The 22,663-nt window shown below is 53.6% G+C and overlaps 1 protein-coding gene across 4 annotated transcripts in view; it reads right to left on the bottom strand.

Annotated features, from left to right (window-relative positions):
- Positions 1–5,609: 5,609 nt before the first annotated feature.
- Positions 5,610–22,663, bottom strand: part of ARHGAP26 (Rho GTPase activating protein 26) — a 126,262-nt gene continuing 109,208 nt past the window's right edge. For 2 of the 4 annotated variants that reach the window (XM_035338668.1, XM_035338666.1), the window contains exons 21-23: positions 12,768–12,878; positions 10,066–10,157; positions 5,610–7,307 (exon numbers count right to left, since the gene is read on the bottom strand). In XM_035338668.1, coding sequence (XP_035194559.1) covers positions 7,219–7,307; positions 10,066–10,157; positions 12,768–12,878 — 292 coding nt within the window. In that variant the 3' untranslated portion in view covers positions 5,610–7,218. Of the gene's footprint in view, positions 7,308–10,065; positions 10,158–12,767; positions 12,879–16,103; positions 16,795–22,663 lie in introns of those variants that run through there. The other 2 variants (XM_035338669.1, XM_035338670.1) reach the window with 2 other exon arrangements.

Raw genomic sequence — 22,663 nt, 5'->3', positions numbered from 1 at the left:
CCCCGGAATATTTATTATAGGTTATGAATGAAGAGAAATGAACGCGCTCTGAAAAGGCACAAGCAGAGTAGCCCCTAGCCCCGCCAGGCTGGCGGATAAGAGGCGGCCGCAGCCACCACGCGCTTTGTCCCACGCCGCTCCTCGCAGCGCTGTCCCCGAGGTGCTGCAGGGGCTCGGGGCCAGCCCTGGGGCGAGGCGAGGCTGCAGCACCAGGACCAGCCCCGTTGCACGAGAGCAGCTCCGGCAGCAGCGAGAAAAGACAGCTAGAGCCAGAGGGGCACAGCGTGTCCCCAGCACGGGACCGGGAAAGCTTTCTTTTACACCTCGCTTCTCCCAAACGTCCTCTGTAAAGCCGATTTTCCCTTTGGCTAGTAGGCGAACTTGCTGGACACTGGGCTGGCCCCATGGCAGTTGGTGCAGAAAGGGCAAACCGCGGGGCCCCTTTGCTGCCTGAAGGCTTTTGCTGGGGGATGCTGAGCCCCCCAGCCCTGCCCGGCTCTCCCTGCACCACCGCAGCCCCGCGGGAGCTTTCCCAGATGCCCGGCCACTGCGGCTTTTTTTCTCCTTCCTGAGTGCGTCAGTGAGTTTTAGAGCCCAGGTGCTATTTTCTAGACACCTTTGTCTGAGGTTTAGGAGCAAGAATAAGCTTCATTAACAGAAGGGAGGATTTATAATAGGTAATAGCTAGGTGCTACCTCGTGAGCCATCAAACAGTTGTGCTAAATTACCAGCTGCTTTGCTGTGCTTGTCTTCAAATAATCAGCTCCTTGCCCAGAGAATAGGGCTTTAAATGCCTATTTTTTAGAAAAGTTGTTTCTAATTTTTATTTCCCAAAAGCTAAAAAATTGAATTAGCCCAAATGCACAAACTATAATTGCTTTGAGATTTCTGGTTCATTCGAATAATTAAAATACTCTGCACTTCCTAAGCAGAACACGTCCCTTCAGCACTAGGTTTTCTTTTCTTTTTTTTTTTTTTTTTTTTGCGTTAACTTTCCTCAATTTTACACCAGTTTGCCTTAAATCACTGCCCTACCGAGATGGCTGAAATTTCAGGGGTGCACCTGCTGCTTGGGCTCGCACTGCGCGGCTTCGCTCTCAGCCGTGCCCCACACCTCAGCAGATAAAGCGGGGACATGAAGATGTTCTGCTCTGCCCCGGGTGAAGGAAATCTTTGGGACCGCTGCTCCAGGGAAGCTTTTCTCAGGTTTCCTGCCGGAACAAAGCTCTCGGCCCCAGCACCTCCCGCCTGCCAGCAGCACACCCAGCTACTGGTACTGGGCTCACTTGGCCATTAAATACGAAGAGCTATTAACATCAAAATCCCTCCAAGCAGCCTGCGTCTGCCACTGCAGCGGGCACAGCTGCCCCAGCCCCGGGCGGCCGCCCTGGCCACGGGGCCCTGCTGGCTGCGCGCCCTTTTAATCCCTGCTCAGAGCATTTTGTGCACGGCCGCTCTGACCCACTGACACGCTTTGCCGTCTGAACAGGCAAACACCGCTTTTTTTTTTTTTCCATGCTGGCATCACCTTCCTCACCGGTGCTTCCAGCCACATCGCCAAAGCAAGTATCAAAGTTGAAATGCTGCTGGGAAAAAAATAAATAAATAAATAAATAAAAGGGGGGAAAAAAGGCGAAAATAGCAAATGCCATTCCGTGGCCCCTGTGGCAGACGCCTCTTCAGGAGAAGGGGCTGGGGGTGGTGGGGCCCAGCAGGGCTGGGGAAATGAGAGCGCCGGCCCCAGAAATGCTGACAAACGCCTTCCCGGCCAGTGGAAAAAAGCTTATGTGTAATCAAGCCTGCGCCTGCATCCAGGGAAATAAAGTTTCCTTGTTTTGAGTAGAAACACAGGTTTGCTTTTATATCTGTATCTTTTCCTGTGTCCCGCAGCCGGGTTGCATTCACAGACACACAGCGTGCACAATCAATTAAAAGCGGCCCTGTCAGGAGGATATTTCTGGTCTGTGTATTTTATTACCAAGTGCTATTCCAGGCTGGCCGTGATTTACTGCGTGCTGCTCCAGAGAGCACTGGAATCACGAGTTTTGTGCTATTTCAATCATTTCTGCAGGTCGGCCCAGACAGATACCCTGATAAGGAGCCGGGGTTGGGGGTTGATTTCCCCCCAGACCAGGCAGCTTTGGGAAGGAGCAAACACAGCTGGCAGAGGTAGGAAGCAAGTGGCAAACAACCTCTGTGGATGTGGGAAAAAGCAGAAACCCCTCCGCATTTTCCCATGGCAAGGACAATGCTGACTTTTCAGCCTCGGGCAGTGGCTGTCACCCCCACAGCCTGAAGGCTGCCGTTGGGCATGGGACTGTGAAACAGAGCTGGGCGAAGCAGTGTGGGGCAGCCCCGTTTCCATTACCAGCCTCTTGCAACTTCTTGTTTCACTTGATGTCCTGGCACCGGTGTGGACGAGGGGTGTGGGTGTGCGGGGCAGAGCCCTGCAGCGATGAGAGCTCCTGAGAAGCCAGCGGGGGGATGAAACCAAGGCTGCTCACGGCTGAGCATCACCTGAAGGCCCGCAGGCTGCAGGCAGTGGGGTGTCGCCGCCAGCATCGGCCACAAACCAAGGGAAGGCTCAGAGATGCCCCGGGGACTTACACAAATACTGCACGAGCTGTTTGGATTTGTGCTGTGAAATCTCTCAGATAAATCAGAATAACTCCTCTTCAGTATTTAAACAGAGCCATCAGCTGGCTATTGCGGGAACCCAGACGTGACAGCGCTCCGAGTCTCTAATGAGCATCTTCCTCTCATCCCTCACTTCCAGCCTCTTTTAAGCTGTCAGCAGAAGTGAAACTAAAATAAGAGCCATCATTCTTCAGGGGAAAATTCCAGTGCTTCAAACGCAATTTACAAAATACAGTGGCAGGCAGAGCCTGAAATAAATATAACAAAACTTCTGCACCAGGCTCACCGCGTTCAGCCCATTCCCAGAAGCGGAGGCGTTTGTCCAGCCAGTCCCAGTGCGGACACACGGCTGCCTGGGTACCGCCGGGTGGCCCTGGCGCAGGAAGGTCTCATCCCTTGGGTGCCCAGAGGTGCTGCCCCGTCATGCTGCGTGCTCTCAGCCCCCGGCCCATGCAGCCCCCGTCTCCCTCCGCATTAAGCAGCAGGGACCAACAGGAGCCCGCCTGCAGCTTAAAGCGCTGGTGCTGAGGACGCAGCACCCACGTATCCGTGTGCGCTACAGCAATAACCAGAGCACCGTGAGCTGCTGTGGAGCACGGCTGTAATTAGCTGTAATGGACTGGGCTGCAATTCAGAGGCCACCGAGCTCGGCAGAAGCCATCTCGAGACAAGACAATTACCAGGAGGATGTTTTGTCTGACTGCTGAGCCAGATGGGAATCTGAAAAATTTATGGCCAGCGTCTGAAATTGTTGTTCTTACTGAGTAATAGCCTGCTCGAAAAAAAAGGAAAAAAAAAAAAAAAAAAAAAAAAAAAGAGCCAAGCCCAGCCCAGCCCAACCCAACCGGCCCCCAGCAGCGCACAGGGACCTGCAGCCGGCTGGGTGCTCCCAGAGCACACGGGGTGCTCCACGTCCTGTTGCAAAACGCCATCAAATCAGTAAAAAAACCACCAGGCAGCGGCTGCAGCGTGGGCCAGTGGTACCCCAGCAGGGCCACCTGTGTCAGAGGCTGGGGACAGCGCCTCGTGGCCTGGCCATGGCCAGACAGGGCTTGTGCCATCGACCTGAAACATGGCAGGACTTCACCCTAAGACTTGTTGCTGATCTTTGCTTTTACAAATATTATTGCAAAGTCTTTAAAATTTTTTAAAGTCTAAAGTGAGACAGGAAGCACAGGAAAGACCACATCTACTGGCAAGTCTGACCGTCCCTTCTTTCTTAGCATTTTAACTGGTGACTTCAAAATATTAGCATCAAATGCCATATCAAGCTGGTTTAAAAAATATTTCCTATCTTTTTAATTTTTCTTGGAATAACCCAATGTTTACTCCAGTATTAAAGCTAGCCCCATCCCTGGAGGTGCTTAGGAGATGTGCAGATGTGGTGCTAAGCGACGTGGGTTCGTGGGGGACTTGTAGTGTTAGGGACGTGATGATTTAGAGGGGTCTTCTCCAACCTAAGCGATGCGATGATTCTGTGCTGTATGTACAGCAAGGTGCTCCCCAGTGCTGATGCCACTGCTGAAAATAACACCGAGGTATACATTTTTAATAAGGAGGCCCTGAAATACTGTATCCTCTAAATGTGGGGTTTGGGGTGTTTTTAACGTGTTTAAAACTCTCCGTTATGCATGGTATGCTTTCTCTCCAGAGGGCAGAGATCAGGTCATGCCAGCAGGCCGTGCTGGGGGACGCTGCTCTGAGCCAAAAGCCTCCAGCAGCACCCCACGAATGCAGGAGGGGACAACGCCGCAGGAACAGCTCGGGATGGGGAGGCCCCAAGCACAAGCGTGATCCCATGTAAGATATTTACCCATTTTGTTCTCCTTTCCATTAATCCCTCCTGTCCCTCTCCTGTAACTCCTGAAAACACATAAATTCAGGGAGGGTAACACGTCACCCAGACGGAGCACGTTGGCCCTAAAGGCAGTCGACAGAGGCAGGAAGGATTTAAAACGTAGCCAGAGCCAGGCAGGCTCCCCTGGGTGCCGCCAGCCGCGGTGGGGAGGGAGTGGAAAGGGGGCAGCTCCCCACCGGGCAAGTGGGCAAAGCTCCGGCACTGGCATCGTTTTCTGGAGAGGCAAAGTCAGCGTCTGCCATCTGCTCTGCAGCGGCTGCTGGGACTGGATGAAGACCAACCCCACCTTTTACTGCATGGGAATAAACAAATGGCACAAATACTCACTGTTAAAGTCCGAGGACAAACAAGAATCAGCATCTTGCCACTGAAACGCTGATCCCAGTAGACCTCTCGGCCTTTTTCATCCAGCACCTTACAGTGGAAAGCACGGCAGACTTCAGAGGCTGGAGCCAGCGGCTTTGCTGACCTCGTCATCCTGCCAGAGCAGCAGCAGCCTCCTGATGTGCCCGCTGTGTCCTCAGTGGGTCAGCGTGCCACTCACAGAGGTGTTATTCCTACAGAAAACTCAGGAAATCAAAAGAATTACCTAGGTCCCTTCTTAAACAATGTGCACATCTAGAAATGAAGATCCGTGGTTGCTGGGTGTGGTTTTTAGATCAGCATCTTTGTTCCTCCTGGGGCTGCTGGACAGACCACTTTTTTCTTCATGCCGTGTATTCCCTTTCTCCATTCCACAACTTCCCACCCTGTGAGCACAGCTGGTGCCCGTAAGTGGAGAGCTCTGCCTGCTCTTGTCCCCCTTGGCCACGCAGGGGGCCAGGGAGGCAGGGGCAGGGCCAGGGCAGGGATGGGGCAGCTGCGTCCCGGCACAGCCGAGCAGGGGGCGCAGGGACAGGAGGGACCCCGCACTGGGGTCTGGCGGGAAGGGGAGCAGCACTGCCACAGCCCTAGGAACTAGGGAAAAAAATGACTTCTTCCTATTATTTTTTTTAAAGACAAAAGTCCAGGAAATTTAATTACTGTGAATGAATTTTAAAGAGGTCTGAAATTTCAGTTTCTGTCCTTTCTGTGACACCACAAAGCACACAGAGGAGCAAAGGCCCAGGGGGTGTTTGTGGATGCGAGTGTGTTTGCAAGGCTTTTTTTTTTCTGTAGCCGGTTTCAAATGTCCTTCACTTCTCTTATTACAGCTCTTCTAAAAATATCAAATATAGATCTTTCCCTCATAATATTTTAAGATACTCTATTTATACATTAATTCTTTCAAAAATAAAAGTGACACATGCAGCGATTCAGTCACTCAGAGTCTTTAAAATTATTACAAAAAGACAAGACACCCATTTTCACCGGTGTGCGATAGCGTCACTTCTACACAACAGTCCCTCTGCCCACAGGCTGCATTTTCTTTCAGGATTTGCTATTACAAAATATAATCATTTCAGCTCCCGACAGGGTACCTGGCAGGTCCAGCTCTGCAGGCACACAGGGCTCTTTCTCCCCCCCCTCCCTCTTAAAAATGACCCGAAGCAGCGAGAGGTTTGTCCACAGAGGCACGAGCGTCCTTCTGGAGGCAGGCGCAGTGGGGATGGAGCCGACGGGCTCCTCCTTTGTTTGCTGTAGACTGCAGGTTGGCTACACCAGCAATGGGTGCTCTGGGGGTATGGCAATAATTTACCTCGCACAGCCAGCACTGCACAGACTTGGCACGGACAGACGACACGCCAGGCTGCAAGCACGGAGACCACCTAAAAAGCAACGGTGGCGAGCAGCAAATGCAGCTCCGAAATGGCACACGAGCGGCCTGGGCATTCGCAAAGCGTGGATGTCTCCCCCTGCAATGTGCATTGGGAAGCGGAGACGCAAAACAGCCAGTCAAACAAAAGAAGTAGCATTTATCTGGAGCTGCATCTTGCCCTCCAGGAAGGAAATGCCGGTTGCACAGATCACAGATGTTTACCCTGCATAAATCTAAATCTAAAAAAAAAGAAAAGAAAAAGAAAAAACTGGAAAAAGTTGGAGGGGTTTGGTCCCAAATGTCCTTGTTCCCTGGCGGGGGACCCGGCCGCCCCCCGCCCTGGCACCCCACGAGGACCGGCGCTGTGCTGGGCAGGATGCGTGCCCGGTGCGGGTGCAGGCGCAGGGAGGGAAGCTCGGTGTCATGCAAAACGCTGCCGCAGAGCAGCCTGCGGTCTGCTGCCAGCCCCGAGCACCTTCCTCCACCGCTTCGTGCCGGTTGATGGAGCGCAGGGCATGGCTGGGGAGCAAAGGGCCCCTTGGTGCTGAAGGCTCTTCCTTCCACCGGGCAGGATCCGTGCTGGCAGCTCCAGCTGCTGCCCCTCTGCAGGCAGCCTCACGGCAGCGGTGAGCGGTGAGCGCTGGTTCACGGCTTGCAGGCGTAGCCCCCTGAGCCTGCAGGCTGCCGCTCTGCTGCCTCCCTCGCTGCTGCACCAGCTCTGGACAGGGGACGTGGACGTCAGGCATCGCCTGCCTCTGCACGATGCTGGGAGAGCCGAGCGACCTCCCCGAGCCTCCTGCAAGCCCGGGCACCACAGAGCACGGAGGGACACGTGGCAGGATCCACGCAGCCGTCGGTGGCCGTGGCCGTGGGGACGCCCTCCGCACCGCACGGAGGCAAGGAGCAAAATGGTCTGCAGCACGCGAGCCAGCGCTTGCCATGGATACCATGTAACGCTCTGCGGGGCCGCGTCCTGCGCCCCGAGTTATAGAAACTCCACGTAGTTTTCGGGGATTAATCCCGTCTTCCCGTTGAGGGTCCCTTCCAACCAGCCGGGCTCCTGGGATGGGTGAACTTGAGGAGAGAAGGAGAACAAAGAGCGTTACCACGCAGCCTGGCTCCACCGTGGGCTGTGCAGGAGCAGTTCTGGCTCTTAGGTTTACCCATTTGGGGCTTTCTTTATGCCCCATGCTTACACCCCTCTTGCTCTCAAGTCTTAGGGCTTTTATATCACCAAAGGCTAACAGCCAGCTCAGGGGAAAAGCAACACCTCCTACCTGCCACCAGGAAAGCCCCCTGGAAAACCTTCACTAAAATTCCTTTGACTTCACAGTGCCCTGGCCAACGTCCAGCAAGAGAAAAGAAATTGTAAATGTCTGTGTGCATCTGAGCAAGCCCCCTGGCCTCAGCACGTGGCTTGGGAGAGTGCTTTAGCGGAAAGTCATGTGAGTTCCAGCGACTGCCTTCCCTTACAGAATCGCTTATGTCCCAAAGACAGCCATGTATTTCTGTCTGGACACTGTCAGATAAAGCGGGGCACACAAACAGACAGGGAGGAGAATGTTATTCTCTATTACAAAACAGACAACAAATGCAGTGCAACTTCCCTGCATGCCAGCATAAAGCCTTCAGTACCTGTCGGCAGCGGGGGCTCACTGCTTCCGACCAGGGAGCTCTCCACGTCAGGGGCGACTGCAGGCCAGAAACACCTGGGAGCAGCCCCCTGCTGACCCCGGGCCCTCACCGCCCCCAGTTCTGGCCAGGGACATCCCTCCCGCTCAGCCCTGCGACGGGGGCAGGCAGCCATCAAGTGCCCGAGGTCTGCTGAAAGCCTGCGATTCACATAACTAAAGCAGAACAACGCTGTGAAACTTCTACATCTCCAAACACGACGCTGTTTACTGAGTGGGCACCGCACAGCGTGCCTCGTGGCACCTCCATCTCCCCGTCAGATGCTGCCCTGCCACGTTCCCTCAGGGAACCTTGAAGTCAAAAAACCACCTCTCTTTGAACATTTCCCAGATACATGTGCTGACTTCAGGTTTTATAACCCCCCTCCATCACAATAATATTTCTACCGAGCTGTTTCCAACTCACTTCCCCCAGCTAACGTGAGCCCCGGCTACGCTGCTAAGTGATTAGAACATGCTGTATATTTTTTCCCCTGAATAATCCATTGATTTTTATCTAGCAAACACAATGTATTTAATTCAAACTTGTTCCCCTGCTAGCTGCTCTAATTCCCACGGGCTCCCAAAGGGGAGACGATGTTTATTTATGAGATATCTATGGTGCTGCTTAGGAGAAGTATGTTCTTTAATTCGCATGTATTAATTCTCTTCCCTTTTCTGCCATATTCTCGTACATATCCCAGGGCAAAACCAGTGCATGGGGTAGCAGCTTCCCAAACGACAATGCTTAGCATATAAAAGCCAAGAACTACTTGGAAAGCAGTAAGAAGACTTTTCTTTACATTGGGATTATATCTAAAACAGAACTTCTTGTCCGTGGGGCACAGCCTCTTTCCCTTGATGCAGGAAACAGAAGGTCCATGCTCATTAACGTCGTCTCCAAAAACCTGACTAATCAGAGGCCACCTATTCCAGTTCTCAGTATCCAGAGGAAAAAAACACACTCTACTTTTCCATCTCCTGTACGAAACATTATGGCAAGTGCATGGAATATTTCCGGTGCTGGTACTTGGAAACTGAGCCCTCCTACCCCGAAAATAGAGAATGGTTCCCTGGTAAATGCTGCTGTCGGTCAGCGCACCACCTCCTCGTGCTGCTGCATGGCCCTTCAGGTCGCAGCAGGCACTTCCTACGTGTCAGCACAGCCTGGGAAACCTCGGCATGCCCTCCATGCCGTGCTGCACCGTCCCTTACCAGCCTGCTGAGCCACAGCTTTGACTCTGCCAGATGAAGGTGGACACAAAGAATGTGGCACCCACGCGGGCCCTCGCCTCCTGCCCTGTGCACATGCAGCCACCTCCGCCACAGGGGCCAAGGCGCCCATCGTCCCCGGGTGGGTGGCTCGGACCCCAGGGCAGGGGCAGGGCAATGAGCAGGGCATGGAGCAGGATCCTTCACACCGCCCCCCCCCCTTCTACACATCTCCCCTAGGATGAATTAAATCATGGTCTTGAAAAAGTCATTTTCACATTGAGCCTAAAAAAGGAGTGGGTGACCGGCTCTTTTCAGCATGGAGACAAAAAGGCAGGCAAGATACCCCTTGGATTTAATGCCTGTTTCAAGAATTTCTGCTTTCTTCTTTCATGGGACTTCTAGTGGTGGAAATGGGATAGTCATTAGGCACAGGACTGAAAGGAAACCCATGAACTTAGAGTACAAATTATTCCCTGAGTCACAGGAGGAAAACCAGTAATTTGCAAAACTCAGTGCTAAAATAAATAATAGCCAACTGGCGTTCTCTGCAGCTTTATTCATGTTACTGTTAACACTGGCTCTGCAGTTTCTCACATGTACATGAAATGAGAGATGCTGTCAGAGAACAAGAGTCCATTTGGAAACTCGGGGACAGCCTCCTGCCTATCTGCCGCCCAGGCTGGCAGCCGCAGCCTCGGTGCCGGTGGACAAGAGCCCGATCGCTTCCTGCAGCGCTTCTCTAGCACAAAGGCTGCCAGCGAGGGGCAATGAGTCGTTCATTAGGAGGAAGCTAACGTCACGGTATGTCACCAGTGCCCTGGTTCACCCCCTGCCCTCCCACCTTGCCCTGCCCTTGCTTGGGGCTCAGCTCCGGCAGCCCGTCCCCCCGGGACCCCAGCCCCAGAGCCGTCCGCTGCCGCTCCCCCAACGGCACGGCGGGCACTCACCGTTGTCAAACACGGTGCCTGCCGTGAAGGAGAGCTCCGAGTCGTGTTCTGCCTTGCAGGCGTACAAAGCTCGCGCTTTCCGCAGTGGCGAGCTGTAAAAAGAAAGCATTTATTGGCATGAAAACCGTTCTCTGGTCAATACACAAAAGCAGTCGCTTCCTGCTTCTTGTGGGGCCCCTGGACCCCTGCCCTCAAGGGTTCCAAGGTTGCCATGGGGAGGAACAAGAAGGACCCAGCAGAGGTGAAGCTCTCCTCCGAGAGCTCCAGGCACGGGGCAGGAGTACATGGGGAGCTGGCAATGCTCCGTGGGTCCCTGCGGGGACGTAAGGGCTGCAGGGCAGGCGCTGAGGCGGGCAGCAGGGGCCATCAGCAACCCGCTGCAGACCAGACCAGGGAGCTGCCAAAGCCCAGCGCTCTCGGAGAGCTCCTTGTCCAATTTCAGGAGGAAGAATTAGCACCTGGGGAAGGGCATTTCAAAACAGAAAAATAACTAAGTCCGTGAAGAATTTGCTGCGCTTCTTTAGAGACAGTACCTGAAGACAAAAAAAGATTTAACAACCAACAGATCCTGCTGGGAAAGAGTCGGCGTGCCCACGCTGTGCAGGGGAGCACATCAAAGCCTACGGGGACAGAAGTGGAGGCCGATCGCCGGGGGGTGCAGGGGGAGGAAGGAGCCCCGGAGTGCGCCCACACAGCAGAGCTGCCCCCGTGCCCCGGTTCCCCCTCGTCCTTCCCAGCCCCGTGCCCCAGCAGGGTGGGTGGCAGCGGAGACACCAGCAGCAGGCCCAGCCCGCCTCGCACCGTGCCGTCTGTCCGTCTGTCTGCAGGGCTGCGCCGGGCTGTTTACGGCCCCAGCGAAGTGAGGGAAGTGCCCCCAGCACTGGCATAACCAGCAGGGCGTCAGCATTCCCAGCCGGTGGTTTCGAGGGCTTTTCTCTTTCTGGGGACTACAAACAGTGCTGAGCTTTCTCAGGGTGGGCCCCGTGTAACCGGCACACTCTCACCTCGTGGCGAAAGGGCTTCTTGCTCACACAGAAACCACAAACCAGGGAAGCTGTGCACGGTTTTCGTTTTGCTGTGAGCACAGCCCCTTAGTCGAGGCTTTTCCTATCTGAATTCCAGCTGCCTGATGCGAGCAGCAGCAAATTGCTGTCCAGCTGGGTACGGGCACTGCTGCTCAAAAGAGGGGCCTTGGCTGCCTGGGAGGCTCTCTGCTCCTCTCCTCTCCTCTTCTCCTGCATAGCGTTTGTGGAGACTGTCAGGCAAAAAGGCCATTTTCTGGCTTCCTACCTCACACTATTCCAGTTAGTGTTTCTCTTCCCAAGCCCCCCCTTGCAGCACGCCATGCCCCCGGCCCCAGCCCCCTTCACCCGCTGTGCTCGGTGCTGCGCCCACGCCCTGCGCAGCCCTGCTGGGCTTGCAGGGACCGAGAAGCTTGGATGCTGGTGATCATGTTGAATTTTTGCCTCCAAGCATGGCACGCAGCCAGCAAAGCACTCAGAGGAGTATCACCCATGTGCCCCTGTGCAGTTTCGGGGATGATGAGCCTCTCTCCCCCAGAGGAAGAAGGCTGCTCGGATGATATTACACCGCTGTCAGCCTCTGCAGACGTGTACCAAAACACATAAATAACCCTGCCAAACAGGCAGACATTGTACAGGCAACGTGTATGGCTGTAGGTGTGGGGGAAGAGCTTGGTCTGTGCCTGCAACGAACAAACAGGTTCGACACGTCTCCCCACGAGAGGCTTTGCTGCCCCGGCCTGCGGCTGCGAATGCAGGGGGCTGAGAGCAGCGCCGTGCCAGGAGTGCTGCTGCGGGGACGAGACAGCGCCTCGTTCTGCTGGGCCACGGATGGGCTCAGGGGAAGGAAACCCTGCCTGAGGGCATCACCCCGGCTTCCCCCGCCTGAGCATCCCTGGTACCCGCAGCGCAGGCACCAGGCGCTGCTCGTGGTGTGCCAAAAGCTCCAGGGCAGCGCATGCGGCAGCGAGCTGCACACTGCAGGTGCAGGGCTCTCGCTGGTGAATCCTCACCACTGCTGCCCTGTGCGGTGCCAGCGGGCAGCAGCCTCTGCACAGCCCAACCTGCTCCAGGTCCAACTGGGAACCCACCCTGGTCTGTCCATGGCTTGCAGGACCAATCTGTTCCAGCGATGTCCCAGTGCCTGAGAAATGGGGTAAAAGCAGACAAACGTCTGCGTTGCACCATGCCCTTCACCCCCCTTACATTCCAGCTAAGGGGAATGGCCAGAAAATGTGGTATCACAGCATTTTACAGACATCTGCACCTCCCGGCAGCAGCTGGGATGAGAGTACCTCGCTTACCTGTTGTAGAGACGAATGAAGCGAGCTGCAGGGAGCTGACAAGGCTGGGCAAAACCCACAGAAACCACAAGAGACACCATTCACCGTCAGCGTGACCTGCCAGTGCTGAATGCCACAGTCTGAGCATCGCACGGCACAGGGCTGCGCGTGAGGGCTGGCGGCACCCACCGGGGGCAAGGGGGTGCCACAGAGGTGCCAAGGGCCTCTCCCGGGGCAGGAGACGTTTGAAAGCTCCTCTCTTGCTGAATGCAGATAGCTGCACTAGGGGAGTTTGAGCAGGATGCAAAGGGGGAAGGGAAGTGAAGTGAGGGAAACCAGGTAAATTAAACAGAAAATAGCAAAAGCAACGGAAAGCCAAGCAAATTCTGCAACAGACCTGATGGGGGATGAGTCGCTGGACGTAGAGGAGGTGGGCATAGGACTTGATGGCGCAGAGAACATGGGCCAGGACGGTGAGAGGGGTGACGTTGGGCTTGGATTCTGAGGGCTGCAAGACATAACCAGATACCTTATCAACGTGCAACCACAGAAACAAACAGCAACCGAGAGACAGTCAGACGACATCCGACGATAGTGAGTGCCTTGGGAATATTCAGAGCATGAGACACAGCTACGAAATGAAGTGCCAAGACCTTGGGAAATGTTTCAAGGCCAGATCTGCATTTCTCTGGACAACAAGAGCTGGATCTTCCAGTTAACCCCTGCTCCATCGCCACATCCAGGCGAGCCCGACACCTCGTGTGCGGAGGGCTGTCGGGCTGCGTGCTGCTGCTGCCTTCCCAGCACCTTACCTGCTTTGGTTTGTCTGCCCACTGCTGCCAGAAAGGACTGACCGCATTTCCATACCTGAACGAGGCCTGCGAGCATCCTCGGTGCTCCATTTTTGTTTTGGTTGCTGCCATGTCTGGCTCTAGAAGGCTTTTCTCTGGGCCACAACCTGCAGTGCCAAGCACCGCTGCCCGTTTGCACGCCCGAGGGGGTCCCAGCGGCTGCCAGCCGTACCCCCTCAGCGATGAGCAAAGCCGAGGCACGGGTAACCTGCTCTCTGCTGGCACGAAGAGGCGAGAGAAAAGAGCCGCAGGGCGCTGGCTGCAGGGGCTGTGCTCGTGCTGGACCCGCTGACCGCTCTGGGGTGCGTGCGCCCATCACGGGGAGCGCCGGGACCCCGGTGTGAGCCGGCTGCTTCCGCAGCCACGTACCCGGCTCATGTCAAGGTGACCGACATGCCAGTGCTCCTGCACTGCTCATGAAATCGTGGCACTGTAAAGGTTTAATTGCTTTGTTTTCATGTTTTATATCGAGGAACTCTCTTTCCCTCATCCAAACTGCTCTTGACTGTTAGCTCTAGGTTCCTCGCTTTTCCTTTAAGTTACTGCCGTCAGCTGACGTCAAATCAAGTTACTGGACTAGCAATCGCATGCAGAAGTGAGAAAAGTCTGCTTCCTGCAAAACTGTTATATTTAGGTCATTCTCAGGTTCACTGAAAAGCAATTATTGTACTAAAACACCAGTTTGAGTCTGATTCATCTTCTACTGTTCGCAATATTTTTCAGCTCATCGTTATTCTCCATCTAATTCAGACCGTAAACTCTGTCCCCGATAAAACACCAGAAAAAAATTCTCAGCACTGCAAATGCCCCTGTAAAAGCAAGAAGTTTTGTAAAAGCAATCATGATTTCTGCCTTCTGGCTCAGAGAGGGGTGGCACCGCTGGTCACACAGGCCTGTGATGAGGCAGGGGCCCTGCAGGCAGCCCCCAGGCCAGGCCATCCCTGTCCCCGGTCCCAGCCCCGGGAGGGATGAGCCGGGCTGAGGCCACTCAGTCCTTGCTCCCAGGCACCTCCAAACCTTTACTAAAAAGATGAAGTCTCCATAAAACGGGCGATGGGTTAGCCCATAAGCATTCAGATTGGGATCTAACTTTTAGATCCCAACAGCAGAAGGTCACCGCTCCAGCGCCCGGCGGGCTCTCCGGACCTACCCGGACCTGAAGGGACAACTCTGTCATTTGGCCCAATTCCTAGGGGAAAAGTGGCCGTGTCATAAATATCCCCACCACAGCTGGCACCGAGAGGACACTAAAGAAGGTTACATTTTTGGCCTGGACTCCCCTGCAGTCTGTATCTGGTTAAGGGCAAACTCTTGGCTTCTCTACTGCTTGCAGAAGCTGTGTCACCGGATCGAACAGAAAGCAACAATTTCCCCGTGTAATTACAGGCAATTCCTTTATTACTTCAGAGGATTACATGTGTACAGAAATGCAGCACTGCATCACAGCTTTCACCGAGGGTTGTAACACAATAGGCAGAATACTAACAGGAATCCTCAAATAATTCCCCTCATATTTAGTGTTCACCCCGCTCCTCAGATCTAACCAACGTCCACCTCATCATTATCAGTAGTCAAAAGCAACCTTTTTGTATTTTTCTATCAAAATTGTCAGTCTTTAGAAAAATAGGTATTTACCTGCATTAGTTAATCTTTAACAAATCTGCTAGACATTTGTGTTTGCCATATAGGAGGCCTATTTCCAGCTTTTAACAGAAGGAGGTGCTACAAAGACCAGGGAGTTATCCCAAATGGCAGAAATTAACCCCTGAGGCGCCGGGTCTTCCTGATTCTTTTTCTCTCCAGCAGGCGTAGTTGTCTGTGATGATGTCCCACCTGCCCTTAACATTAGAAGTTATGCAGCACATAGGGCACGTAAATTTGTTTTATTTTCTCTGTGCATAAGCATGCTTCTGCCCTCTAATGGAGAGAGCATGTCAGATCCATTTGAAGACATGGAGGGCGCACTCCTCTGGGCACCAGGAACCAGAACTTCTCCTTCACTGTTCGTATTGCACGAGGAGCCAGTATTTTGGAAGCCAAAGTCCATTGGTTGTACTACTTGTATGCAACGGCTGCTGGCTCTACGTGCAAGCCGCCAAGACGGTGCATGTCTGCAGTGCAAACGGAATGAGGACGTGTGGGTTTAGCACCTGGAAGTAGAGGACCTGCCAGCTGTGCCCTTCCATCGCACCATGGCTACTCACCATCCACGCAGCCTCCTCCATCCTGGTGATCCCAAAGAACCCTTCAGAGGTGCCCGTGACCTGCTCCATACATGGACTTACCCTTCACAAGAGACACGGACCTCTCAGCCCCCAGTCCCTGCTTCAGCGAGGTTCCATCTTCAGAGTAGGATGAGTCCTAAGACAGCTTGGATGCCTCCAGCCACCAGCTCCTCTTCTTGCCAGCGACAAACCCGGCAGGCCGACATCCCCAAGGGACCACAAAAGCCCCAGGCAGGGCAAGACAGAGCAAGCGAACGCACAGCGTAGCGTTTTCCAAAGAGGAGCTTTGTCCATGGTTGGGAGGTGCCCTGGAGCGGGGTGGGTGACACAGTGACCAAAACACGGTCAGGCTTATCTCGCTGGGTGCAGTGGGGCCATGCGCTGCCTCGCCAGTCAGCCTCCACCACCAGCCCCTGTTCCTCCTCGCTGCACGGCTGGAGGAGCACCCATCCAACTGCATGGGCACTGGGACCAGAAATTCCCAACACGTGTTTTGAGATGAAATCATTTTAAAAGAATGCAGCTCTTGCTACTTGTAAAAGTCAGCTCTATCACAGCCACGCCAACTGCTCAGCCTACTGTGATTACGGTGTACAGTGCAATCAAATGATTCTCAGAGAATTGCTTCTGCAGTGTTGCAGCAAGAAGTGTTGCAGCAAGAACCTGGCTCTTGAGCCAGCCTTTATCTAAGAAGTTATCAATAATTTGCAGCAGGATTTTGGTAGCTTTGGGTTCTGGGTGGCAAAGAAAACACTCCCCATGCCCACCAAAAGAACTGAGAGATACATTAAATAACGACATCATGCAGGTCTTTAAGAATGAAGATGATCCTGTTTCAATCGAGTTACTCACAGAAGGAATGGTCGTAAGATGACTGAGCCACCTCTGCTGTCCTCATCGTCCTCCTCTGCAAGTCTTTCCAGCGCGTTGCCTCAAGTAGAACAAACGGACTTCTCAGGATCCCGCCTGAGCTGGCCCTCTCGAGTGCCTACAGACCTCGCATCTGGGATGAGCACCAAGGGCTTATCTCCTTCCAGTCAAACACTGGCACTTATTTTCTAAGATACTGCTCAAGTATCACCTTGTGGAGTTACGTGATTGCAAGGCCTAAGTCCTGTTTGTTGGAGAAGTAAGCACATTTGAGTGATCAGAATAATGAGGCCTCTGTATTTGGAGAACAGTTTTCGTGTAGGGTCCAATTTCCTTTCTGTTTCTCATGGAAATAGCAGAGGTGGTGACGGACTTTTTGGAAATGTTGGCTGCTGCCTGTTGTCTGCCGAAAGCAAATGTCATCTGGACCCGTTTTTTCCCTTCTTATTATTCTTGAGGACTTTGCGAGGGGCTCTCCCTGTTGAGTGCATAGTGGGAAACAAAACAGAAAAAATAAAAAAGCTGAGAACCAAAAATACCAGAAGCAGGAAACAAAGAAATGGCTAAAATTAGAGTCTTCAAAGCAGCTTTAGCCAAGCAGAAGCAGCAGAGGGAACTCCGTCAGTCAGTAGCCCAAAACGTGCCGAGGCTTTCGCCTTTCCTTCTGGTGCCTTCTGCAGCCCCGCGAGGCGCACGGCGGTGTGAGGAGCCCGGGGACGGCAGCAGGACAGAGGAGGTCCCCAGTGCCCCTCCGGCAATCCCACTGCACCCACAAACAGGCAGGGATGAGCGGAACGAAAGCCTCCTCCTCGCTTCCTGCGGCTGCGGCACATCTTGGCTTTCCGTTCTGAAGCTCAGCTTGTTGCCTGAGCATGCGAAAAACGCAGCGCTCCTTGCTTCCAGATACCGCTCTGCTTTCCAGTTGCTGGATCTAAAGAACCTCTTTCCTACTCCCTTCTCGTTACCTCTCTTTTCTCCCCCGTTCTCAGCAGTCTGCCTGCCCAGACTGTGTCTGGCATTTTCTTTACACTTCTCAAGTCCTGCAGGCATTTACGGGGCTGAAGAATTCTTCTCAGCAGGGTTTCCAGACAGCTTTTGCTGCTTTGTTCTTTTGGCTGAGAGGACACCAGTTCCACTTAAAAACATTTACAACTTGTTTATTTTTGTGGAACTCAAGGCTATTTCTGGCACAGGACATCTAACATCTATGAATGGGCATAGTCTACCGATGAGCTAAAGCCCTTTGATGAAATCACCTCACGAATAAAACACAATATTCCCATCCTGACGTTACCAGTACCTGACTGCATGAAACTAAACCAAGAACCACCCACCCCTCTTTCTTCTATTCCTATAAAACAAAGCTGCTGAACGTAAGGCTCTTCTCAAAGCTAACCAGAGAAAAATATTACAGCATCATTTCATGCCAGGGCTCAAACTTGCTAACACAAGGCCAAGATTGCAGCTCCCTGGTGGACACGGCTCTGTTGCCTGAAAGAAATGGGAGGCAGCTTTGGGCAGAGAAGCTCGTGAAGTTCAGGCAGCGCTGCACATCCTAGCAAAGCCCAGAGTGCAGAGCCGGAGGGGCTTGAGCAAGCAGCTCCCCGGGCTCTGGCTGTACTGAGGGTTAGTGATGGCACCAAGCACGATCCTATACATTACCATGAGCCCACAGGCTTCTGACTGGTAGGATTCTTCCTCTCTTTAAATGCAAGAAAAATGATGCCAAAGCTCTCTCCGGTAATATTCCCTCAGGAGCTAGCTGGCTGTATAAATAACTCAGGTGGAAAACCATGAGGCTTAGGGAAATAAGCAGCCAGAATACATTGTGGGCAACGTCACTTGACCAAATCGGTCCAGAACAGTTCAGGTTCTTCAGCATGGACTTTTCCACATCTCATTTTATTATCTCCTCTGTCCCGACGAGCACGGCTTACATGATCTTCTTTTCAATAACATGGACGTGTCCCTCTCTGTAATCCTCAGGACACCCAGCACATCGGTGTGTCCTGTCACCTTGCTGCTTGGCTTATTTCCCATAGAGAGAGTGCTACGGCTGCTTTAGTAATGTCATACGCCATCTAAAAGCTTTTCCACTTCAATAAGAAGAGTTCTGCCTTTGGGAAGGAGAGCCGGAGTTTTTGTTGTCCCACTTAACAGCGTTTCCATTTCCAAATACAGCTTATAGTCAGCGTTTCGCAGTGATGCAATGACATTGCTGGTTTGGTACCGCCATCTGGCACGCAGCTTAGAGACCGATGCTAATGCTGGAGAAAGGCTGAGTGAATAAGCAAAGAATCAGCAATGGATGCGTTTTCAGCATGACTAAGTGCTGGGAGGCACCGCGGGAAGGAACCTGCTGGAGCGGGCGGACGCCGGCGCGGCCCGTGGGAAGGTTTCGTCCGCAGCGGCGGGGTGCAGGCGGTGGGAGCACCGTGCTGGGTCGGTAAGGAACAGCTCCTTAGTGAGCACCCAACTTTACATCAAAAAATAGCAGTGCCGCCGGCAAGTTACCAACCCACCCATCACTGCTCCGACGGGAACGCCGCACCAGCACTGGGAACGGGGAAGGCAGGGGGCACGGGGAAAGCACGGGTCCACGCTAACACGTCTGCAGGGCCTTGGTGGCACCTAGCCCCGATCTGCATTCGCTCAGAGGCTGCACTTTCTGCTCCACAAACAACCCCCTCCCTGCTTCCTCCCTGCTCAGAAGGCTCTCAGCAGACCTCATAATCAAGCCAGCAGACTTCACGTTGAACCAAGCGCGTTCAAACCGTGTTTGAGCTCTGAAGTATTAATAGAAAAGTTGTGCTGTGCCAGTGGGAAGCCAAAGAGCAGTTTAGGAGGGAAGTGCTGGTAAATCAGGAGCCAGCATCATAGTCACATCTTTTCCACCACGCCACTGCTTCTAATTCATGAGGTAATTCTGCAAGTCTAGAGGCATTAGTCACCAACAAATTGTATGCACAATGAAGAATCGACAGGCCTCCAGAAGCTCTCATTTTAATCTGGCATTCCATCCACTGCCATCTTACGTCCCCCAGAAAACAAAAGTCTCCCATCTGCCACCCCAGCTACCATGAGGGATTCTTGCAAAAGGAAGGAAATTGAAGTCCCAGTGGGACCACAGCCCCCAGGTCACTGCACCACGGCCCCCCAGCCTACTGACCAGCCTCAGCGCCCCTGCCTGCAGCAGGCAAAGATTTAGCTTCTTCTCCCTTCCCATTAATCAAACACCGTGAAGACAAACACATACAATTCGCTATTTTTTTTTGGTTGGCTGTCACTGCACTTCCATTTGTGACATTTCATGTGCTCCCCCAGGTTCCCCTGAGGGATGTGCCCACTGCCGTGTCCGTGACGGAGTCGCCGGGGGCCGGCCCCTGCCTCCTGCCCGGGCAGGGCTGGCTGTGAGGCCACAGCCGGTCGCCCACCAGGTCTTGGACACCTGCAGGGATGGAGACCGCAGGTGCTGCGCCCGCATTAGCATTACGCCGTTGCACATGGAGGAGCCTGGCTCTTGCAAGAGACCTGGAAAGCACCGTTTATCACTTCAACCACAAGCAAAGCAGCAGAAAGACAAAAAAATGTTAAGCCACTTCTTGGGCTCCCATACTGAAAAGCTACAGATAGACTGGACAGAGACGATGCAGTGACTGGGGTGACTGGCTGGTGTCGGTACTTGGAGAAGCAGCACTTGGAGAGCGAACCAGCACGGGTGGAAGAGCTCCAGACCCCTTGTGGTCCTCAACCAACAGCTCAGGCTCAGCCTTGGCTTTGTCAAACGGAAACCTGTTTGTGCCACAGGAACCCCTCCAAACGGAGGTAAATGTGCCTGCACAAACCCTGCGGGACTGCAGATTACAGCAGAGCCATCAGGGAGGGCGAGCAGACATCCTGCTGCCACCTGAAAAGCCGGAGCCACTGGGGAGCACGTGGAAGGCACGTGGCTGCTGAAGCTCCCTGGCATCCACCACCACCACCACCACCACGCTGAGCAGCAGCACACAGACAGACAGAGGCCCCAGCTGTGCTTCAGGGGGGCAGAAAGCTGCCAGCCCCTGGGAGCTCCCTGTCAGGGCCTCAGCGACCGAGCTGGAAGCCCTCTGCTCTCGCTCCCTGTGCCCGAGGGCTCCCGCTCCTCTCCCCGCTCCCACCCGCTCCGCCCCGCACGGGCAGGAGGCAGAGGGGATTTTCCTCTCCTCCGCAGGGGACAGGCTGCCTGCGTTGGTGCTTTTCCAAGCGCCGGTACAGACAACAACAAAAGATGAAACGGCGCTCCTTCCTCTGGGATTTCCTTCCCCGCTGCCCGCCAAAGCCAGCCGGGACACCTCTGCAGCAGGAAGCCTGCGGGCTGCTCCAAGCCCGGCCGGCGGCCTCACGGAGCCGGGCGAGGAGGGGGAGCGATGCCAGCGCGTGGGGGCCGGCGAGTAATTGGCCGCGGTTCTTATGCTACTGATAATTTCCCAGCTTAGCACAGCCCTGTCAACAGTGTCTGCACATCGGCTTGTGCACAGCCAGAATGCAGCTGGACGGAAAGCGGACGAGGGCAAATTAATCGGCGGGCAGGATCCCTTACCGCCACAGAAAGGGCCGCGCAGATCGTGTTACCTCCGTTTTATGTTGAAGTGGTGGCCTCACAGCTCTGGCTAATTTATGAAGTTAATTAGGCACCAGGATCTTCTTTCAGAGGGAGACAGGATGTCTTTGTGACTGAGCAGCCCTGTTCCCCCCCCTGCTCCGTGGGGGAAATTGTCGGCTTTTTGCTGAGAAATCGGATCCATCAGGAGGGGCACGGCCGCCCGCGGGGGTGGTCCCCATCCGCACCCCGCTCACGCACCCTCCTCGTCCCGCGGCCCCTTCTCAGCCCGGCCGCTGTGGCTGCTGGCGATGGGGAGCGCGGTGAGCGCCGGGCCTTTTTGTGCCTGTGTGGCGCGGCTGGAAAGCGGCACTGCCTCCAGAAAGCGGTCCCACATTCGTCAAAAGGTTTTTACAAGGGAAAGTCTAGGCTGCATCCTTGGTTTTGAATTGAATCTGCCGGCAGAAAGAGGAACCAAAGAATGCATTCAGCTGTTTTTTTTTAAAATATTTTGTCTCTAGTGACGTTTATAGGTGGCACAGAGACCTAATTTACTGCCATTTTGCTTTCAGCAGGCTCAATAAAGCTGTTGGCTAGGATCGCGCTTGAGAGACTCAGCCCAAGAGAAACCCCAGCCCAGCACGAGCAGAGGCACCGGAGGCAGAGCCGAGCTGCGCAGGATGGACCCGGCTGGGCTGCGCGAGCAACCCGCGCACCGGGACCCTGCTCCGTGAGCCAGAGGGGAGAGGGGGAGGAAGGCAGGAGAGGAAAAGGTGAAAAAGAAAGTAGGAAGATGAGTCTGAGATCTACCCATCAGCTCCTAACAGCATACACGCTGTTCTGTTAGCTGCCCCGGGGAAGGCTTTGTTGTAGCATCTTTGATTCCTGCATCCATTTCCCCACAATGGCCTTAATGTATTTTCAAATACCGCTTTATTTGAAAGTAAAATTTCCATTAGCCAATATTTGTCTGAGGCAGTTTCTTTGAAGAAAATACAGCTATGCAGCTATCTCCACACTAATTATACGAATTAAGAAAGCAATGAAAGTGCAGTGTCTGTATTTTCTTCCCCAGGCTTTCAAGAAAGCTGTCTTTTAAGCATATGTGATGCTGAAGTCAAAGGCACTTTTTTAGATCTCTTGGAGGGAGTTGTACAATTCTAATTTAATTCAGTTTGCGAGAAGCACCCTTAGATGTTCCCAGAGCAAATCACATAAACAGAGCAGTGCAGTTCAAAAGCAGAAACTTCTGAAAAGTCTCTTGGGAGGCAGCTCTGCAAAAAGCTGCAGAGAGCAGGAGGGAGGTTGGGAAGAGCTGCAGAGAGGCCTGGGGAGAGGAGCCTGTGAAGAGGCTGTCTGTCTGCCCATCTGCGATGGCCCGCACGCCCTGTGCAGGCAGTAAGTCCCCAGGAGTGCGCTCCAGTTAACTCCAAAGATGCGGATTCAAAGCAACCACGTACTTTGTTCCCGCTGAGAAAAGGAAGATGGCTTTCTGCGTGCATTAGCGAAAAGGAGGCTGAACCTGACAAATTACCTTTGTTGTAGTGGATGACCAGGTAGAAAATATTTTGATGTATGACTGCTGGTTCACATGGGGCTAGCCACAGAACTGGAGACTGTCTTTATAGGAATATTTGGCCAAATTTTCAAGTTCAATTTGTGGAAAGTTTCTAGTCCAGGAGCCAACTGAAAACTGAAAGAGCTAAAGCTTTGACAAGTTGTTATGCCAAAGTCTTGGGCAAATGAAAAGCCCACACAGCAGAAAAAC

The sequence above is a fragment of the Oxyura jamaicensis genome, chromosome 13, assembly GCF_011077185.1.
Source record: "Oxyura jamaicensis isolate SHBP4307 breed ruddy duck chromosome 13, BPBGC_Ojam_1.0, whole genome shotgun sequence".
In the NCBI taxonomy this organism is placed as follows: domain Eukaryota; kingdom Metazoa; phylum Chordata; class Aves; order Anseriformes; family Anatidae; genus Oxyura; species Oxyura jamaicensis.
This window is presented reverse-complemented; position numbering and strand designations above follow the sequence as displayed.